This window comes from Macrobrachium rosenbergii, chromosome 15 (genome assembly GCF_040412425.1).
Source record: "Macrobrachium rosenbergii isolate ZJJX-2024 chromosome 15, ASM4041242v1, whole genome shotgun sequence".
NCBI classification, from domain to species: domain Eukaryota; kingdom Metazoa; phylum Arthropoda; class Malacostraca; order Decapoda; family Palaemonidae; genus Macrobrachium; species Macrobrachium rosenbergii.
Genome location: NC_089755.1, coordinates 57,835,559 through 57,842,498, shown reverse-complemented (window position 1 = coordinate 57,842,498; position 6,940 = coordinate 57,835,559). Strand labels below are relative to the sequence as shown.

Genomic DNA, 6,940 nt, shown 5'->3' with positions numbered 1-6,940 from the left:
GCTAACTCATTTTTGTGCAAAGGAGTATTCCATTCTTTGTAAGCTTAACAGACAAGTTCGTAGACTCCTTGGAATAATAATAATAATAATAATAATAATAATAATAATAATAATAATAATAATAATGTATCAAACATTTTCTCTCTATTTAATAAATGATTTAACATTTGGTGATGGTGTTAAACGAGAGAATATTAGGCAATGTCCTGCTTTTATCAGTCTTGAATAATAATAATAATAATAATAATAATAATAATAATAATAATAATAATAATAATAATAATAATAATAATAATGTGTCAAACATTTTCTCTCTATCTAATAAATGAATTAACATTTGGTTGATGGTGGTAAACAAGAAAATATTTGGCAATGTCATGTATTTTTATACCTTTCATCCTCTAAGTTTAGGTAATATATACATGGAAATAGTCTAAAGCAATATTTACCCAGAGAAGCAAACATCTCGAAGTAATTATGATGAATTAATGAGAGGAGATTTATTAGCAGCCTAATCATTGTCATTAAAAACTAATTTGGTGATTGGCCTTGTTTGACATTCAATATAGATTGTATTATGCCTTCATGAGAAATTATTATTATTATTATTATTATTATTATTATTATTATTATTATTATTATTATTATTATTATTATTATTATTCGAGACTGATAAAAGCATGACATTGCCAAATATTTTCTCGTTAACCACCATCACCAAATGTTAAATTATTAAACAGAGAGAAAATGTTTGACACATTATTATTATTATTATTATTATTATTATTATTATTATTATTATTATTATTATTATTATTATTATTATTATTATTATTATTATTCCAAAGAGTCTACGAACGTGTCTGCTAAGCTTAAAAAGAATGAAATAACCCTTTGCACAAAAACGAATTAAAAATTAAACAAGGCAATAAGTATATAGATAAGCCACAGTTAAGAATACGTAGAAAAAAAAAGAGCATGACACTTTTAAAAGTAGCATTACGCATTACGGCCTATGGTAAAGGTGACATTAAGGAATTACGGCCTGTACCAAAACTAGCATTACGACCTCTGTCCAAAGAAGCATCATATCTATTAAAAGTGGCATTATGGCCTATATCAAAAATAGCATTGAGGCCTCTGCTAACAAAAGTAGAATTGCTGTGTCTACAAGGTCACAATTCAACAACAGTTTTCACTCTCCTTGGCTGGCACTCTGGTATGTCTACCATAAAAGCAGTTCTAACAGTTTCTTGCAGTTCTTGGGTTACACTGAAAAAAGATATCTCCATCGGTAAAACGGCACTGAACGTAAGTCTTTTTTTGGCAATGCACCATTATTCTCCAGCGCTGGGTAACGCAAAGAAACGTTGATTGCAGCAAAAACGTCAACCGAACGTTTTCCCTTAACGTAAGGAATCAGGAGAGACTCGACTTTATGTTTCAGAAGTCTTCCCCTGATTTTGACAAGTCCAAGAGAAGAAGAAGAAGATTTGGCGGAGGATGGCCAACGAAGTTCTCCCGTCGTCGACGCTCCCATACCTCTTCCTAGCTGGGGAATCGCCGAAAAGTTTACACCAACACCATCACACCAGCCGCTGCTGCAGAAAGCAACCCGCCTCGGAGGCCCTTCTTGGCTGGCCCACCCGGACCGGAGGTGGGTCTCTGGAAAGGTATCGAAGGCGTTTAAGGTTCGACCGGGGAGGAGGCGTGGCTTCCAGAAGTTGCTCTCTAGACAAGACCGGCGGCGTGCCGCCAAAAGTGACCCTCTCTCCCTACCTCCCTTCCTCCCTCCCTCTCTCTCTCTCTCTCTCTCTCCCTAACTGGTCGCTCCAGATCTAGCGTGGAGCAAAAACGCGAGCAAAGTGAGAGCTGCGACGAGTATATAAGCCGAGCTCCTCACTCAGTCGACATCACATCACATTCCACCATGAAGTTCCTGGTGAGTTCTAGCAAGCCTTCTAGCTCTTCAGCGCGTGTCTGCTCTGAGAAGACCGAGAGAAAGGAACAGTTTCCCTTGGTCGCAGTGATTTTAGAAACATTCCATCGTCTAGCAGCCCTTCCATAGAACGACATGAGAAACTGACGCCATCAATACCCAGTTGTGACATCAAACGGTTTAATCCTCCCTGACTCGATCTCTTGACATCAACATCACCTCAACATCAACTCGGCTGTAGCGACCGTCAATGGATTTGTTATCATTTTTGTGACGTCTACGCTTGCCTTTGCTGTAGTAGCTACAGAAACTACGTTGGTGACGTTGTTCCAATTTTTTTTTTATGACTTTTGACATAGCAAGGACCGCAGTGATTTTAGAAAGTAGTACAAAATTTGGCCCCTTTGACACATAGCAACACAGTGAACTTAGAAACTAGGCCTGTTGGCACAACCTGTCCTTTTGGTACAGCAACGACACACTGAACATGTAAACTAACCAATGACTTTACCTGTTAACACCACAATGACAAAGTGAACACAGAAAATAACTAAGGATTATTCCTTTTGACCCGGTTAACACAGAAAGTAACTCACAGTTCTGCTTCGTTCAGTCTTCAATAACCCTAGCGAATATTTTACTGTCATTAACACAGAAAAAGTTACAGTGGACATGGATGGCTAGCTAAGAACCCTGCCCTTTTTAATGTAAAAAAGACTTTTCTGAAAACAAAATCTAGAAAATAACAAAATTCACAGTGATGAAAGAAAGTACTTATAACGACTCAGCCGTCATCAGCTATCATGATTTTCAAAAGCGACAACAGTGAACGACAGAATCTAAAAGTTAAACCTTTTCCAAATCATAATCAACTAATAGACTCCTTTTAGCAAACGTACAAACTGAACACAAAAACCACAAACCGCAATTCGGAGAGACTAGGAAAAATTCACCAGCTTTCTTGACACAGTTATTGCCAGTTTCTAATCGTAACCTTCATAGGACATAAACAACAGGAAACCTGTTTCACCCATGCTGGCAACTGTTTATATCGGTCACTTTCTCTTCGTCTGGGGAAAGCCTTGCAGGATACTTGTTACGAAAGTTGTGTTCATTTAATGATTGAACGTTCTAGAGATTACGTCATCATTCAGGCTCAGGTTTAAAGTCTACCTTTAGCTGTTTCGAGTTATATTCTACGATTTTCTGACTAGATAACTGAATTGGTTTTAAAAGGACAAACGAATAATCAGTTTTCCTAAATGGTTCTTGAATATTTAGTTTTCACACTGTAATAATTTCTTGCTTGCATTAGGCTGTGTTGCCACATATTGATTTATCTTTATTTTTATATATTTATTTATTTAGTCATTTATTTACTTATTTATTTATTTATCTATTTACGAAATCAATTTTTTTTGCACAATATCTCCAGAAATAACTAATTTTGCCAAGCCTTCCGTTAAAAATATAAAATAACTAGGATTCTAATGCGATACATTTATACTCCCTTTATAAACTTCATGTAGAGGTATATACGCAGTCCTTGGTAATTATCGGAAGATAAAACAGTAAATTTAAACAGAAAGGAATAAACTTAACAGTTATCATTGTAAAGTTATGAAACTTTCGTAGATATAATCCTAAGGGGTGACTAAACCTAGTTTTTGGAATAACTTACAAGTTACCATGGTCAAGATCTGAATCTCTTGTAGGTCTAAAGGATAACTAAATCTACTTTTTGGTAATTATCACAGGAGTGATAAAACCTTAGTAAAATTGATCACATTGTCAGAATCAGCACAGTGAGATTTTTAATCTCTTTTAACGGGTAACTTAAGTAAAGCTGAAGAGTATTTTGTATTTAGAAAGCCAAAATCTTTTTTACTTAACGAACTCGTGACTGGATTCCAAACCACGAAACTTTCATTCAGTACTTTTAAACGCTTATCTTTAGAAACTCGAGAAAAAGAATAATGATAATAAGATTTCTCTTCATGAAAGCAAAAAAAAAAAAAAAGATTATCTGAATTGGAGATTTCACGTTTTGTTCACCGGAACGAAAAAAAAAAACATTCTAAAAAAAGCGATAGATAACCGATAGACCGATGCTAGTGTTTTTTTTTATATTGAAAATACTTATTTTTTTGCTTTTGGAATTGTGGCCATTCGAGTGAAACTGATCAATATAATTTCTACTCGATCTTGGAGATACAAAGACGCTAAGACAATCATCTCCGGCTCATTATCATCTTTCTCATGTCACTTTCTATTGCACAGTCTTTGCAGAGCAAGCAATCGTTGCAAACTTCCTTGAGGAAACCCGTTTTCTAACTCAGAATTCCCATCCGTTGGCTATCCGTTTTCTAATTCAGAGGCCTCAGATAAAAGACAGCCAATGCGAGCTTAAAAATCCTGTTCGAGAGACAGTTTTTAATAGGTATTTTTGGGTGAACCCCTGTACCATTGTTGCTTGGCGATTCAAACATCAAATCTCTTAGCATAACATGTACAATAACTCGTCATTTCCGGTTCCTTTTAACAGTAGAAGGTTCTTAAATATTATGGGTGTCATCAAGGCGCTTTTTGAAGAAGTCAAAGCTTTCAAATTTATTATTATCTTTTTTACTGTGTTCCTTAAACAGTAATAGGTTCTTAAATATTATGGCTTTCATCAGGCCACTTTTTTAGAAGTCAGAGTTTTCACAGTCAACCATCATTTTGCCTTTTTGTTTTTACTGAATGCCGTCATTTATGATATCTTCGGTTCCTAATTTCAGTCCGGTTCCTAATTTCATAACAAATCTTTCTGAATTGCCTGAAATAATTAGGGTTATGAAATGCACATTTACCTGTAAATCCCCGCTTAACGTTAATCTTCGTTTAATCCCCGTCTTAGCCTAATGTCACTGACCTCATAAACATTCACTCAATCAATCAGTCCAATAGCCAGCGATTCGTTCACTCAATCACGTTCAAGAAAAATCTTGTAGCATTCAAAAACCTTCTTCCCAAACCAGAAGAAGCTCCCATTATGTTTTATCTCTCTCATTCTTCCACTTCTGCAGGTGCTGGCATCGACTCTCTTCGCAGTCACCTCTGCTGCCCCTCAGGGCTACAGCCTTCCAGTGCCCGCTGGACCCGCCTTCCCCGTCGGAGGCTGCGCAGACGGCGAGATCCTGAACGTGGACGGCACGTGCGCCCTCCCACAAGTCACCCGCAACGTCTTCGTCTACACCGCGCCCGTCCAACCAGTCCACTATGGACCACCACCCCCCATCCCCCCTCCCAAACAGGACTATAACATCATCTTCATCCGCACGCCCGAAATCCCCATCGGCCCCGACCCCATCATCCTCGGACCACCTGAGCAGAACAACATCGTCTACGTCCTGAGCAAGCGCCCCGAAATCCAGGGCCAGAAGGTCATCGAAGTCCCAGCACCTCCTCCCAAGAGCCCACAGGTCTACTTCGTCAACTACGGCGACGGTGAGAACCCAACCCTCCCAGGAGGCATCGATCTCCAGACCGCCCTCGGCTCCGCTGCTGCCGCTGGAGGCGCTGTCATTGACGGCGGTGCTGCTCTTGGAGCTGGTGGCTTCGGCGGCGCTGGCCTCGGCCTCGGAGGAGCTGGTTTGGGAGGAGCTGGTCTCGGCCTCGGAGGAGCTGGTTTGGGAGGAGCTGGTCTCGGCCTCGGAGGAGCTGGTTTCGGAGGCGGCGTCACCATCGGCGGAGGATTTGACGGATTCGACGACAGCCACGAGGATGGTGGCATCTTCGTAGGAGGTGGCGGCCTCGGCGGTGGAGCCATCGTGACTCCCGCCACCCCATCAGGCCTTTACTCTGCACCCTAAGCAAGGGACGTAGGCCTTTGATGACCCGCCCTTCGACACACCGGGGACACCCAGCTGTGACCCCGGGTGTTGCTCGAAGGTTCGGGGACTCTCCAGTGCCACTGATCCCCTCCGCCAACAAGGCCGAGGAAGAATCAGATTTTTGTATTTATTTTCTTTTTTTGTTGAGAAGGGACGTGCACTCCATGCTGAGTCTAGTCAGTCCCGTATATTAAATTTTTATATTTCTTTCTACAAATATACAATTATTACTTCTGTTACGTGGGTCTGTCATTCACCTTTCACCCTCTCGACTGGATATTTGGTCTGGTGATTTACAAAACAAAAGAGCTTCTAAATTGGAAAACAATGAAGTAATTAGGAATTTTTTATATACTATAGATTCTCATATATTGCCAAAACCGTTGGAGTAAATTAGCATCTCCTATGATGTCAGATATAAAAACATGCTGGCTAAATATATACAATGAGGGTACACATACATTTATATTCAAATATCTACATTTTGAAAAGTAAGTATCTAAGGAAACTGGATTTTCTAAGCAACTTAATCTGATCATAATGTAAAATTTAAATTTTGTGGAGAGTAGAACTGCCCAACAATTTATATACATTATTCAATATGTTACAGCCCAGCTACGATGAATGTAAGTCTAAGAGATGCATTCAAGATTCTAAGCCTGAGAGAGAGAGAGAGAGAGAGAGAGAGAGAGAGAGAGAGAGAGAGAGAGAGAGAGAGAGAGAACCAAAAAATAGCATATTTATATAAAAAAAGAAGAAGAAAGTTGAGGTAAACTGAACTCTGTTACTGGATCGGTCTAATACTGGTCATTGCTCTGGGGTGGATTCCAGAATCCGCCCAGTTTCCCATTTCTTATCGTCACCCATCCATAAAAGTTCTACCCGGATCAGACTGGGAGACAAAAAAATGGGCGTCAGAGGGGGGGGGGGAAAAGGAGAAGAAATTAACATGTAGAGAAATGATGGGAAAAGCTAATCTGAGACCAGTTTTACTTTCGAACGGCCCAGAAACCTGATCTAGAAGTGAGAGTTCTCTGGTCTAGCCTGGTGACCACTCGGCGTTCCAGAGAGCTACTGGAAGAAGAAGGAGAAGAAGAAGAAATAGAAGGAGAAAAAGAATAAGAAG

General features: G+C 39.5%; 1 protein-coding gene across 1 annotated transcript; it reads left to right on the top strand.

The window, feature by feature from the left end:
- Positions 1-1,803: 1,803 nt before the first annotated feature.
- Positions 1,804-6,053, top strand: LOC136846797 (uncharacterized). The gene is made up of 2 exons (XM_067118051.1): positions 1,804-1,942; positions 5,008-6,053. Exons 1-2 carry the CDS (start codon positions 1,931-1,933, stop codon positions 5,791-5,793), a joined length of 798 nt encoding a protein of 265 aa, XP_066974152.1. The 5' UTR covers positions 1,804-1,930; the 3' UTR covers positions 5,794-6,053.
- Positions 6,054-6,940: the final 887 nt, after the last annotated feature.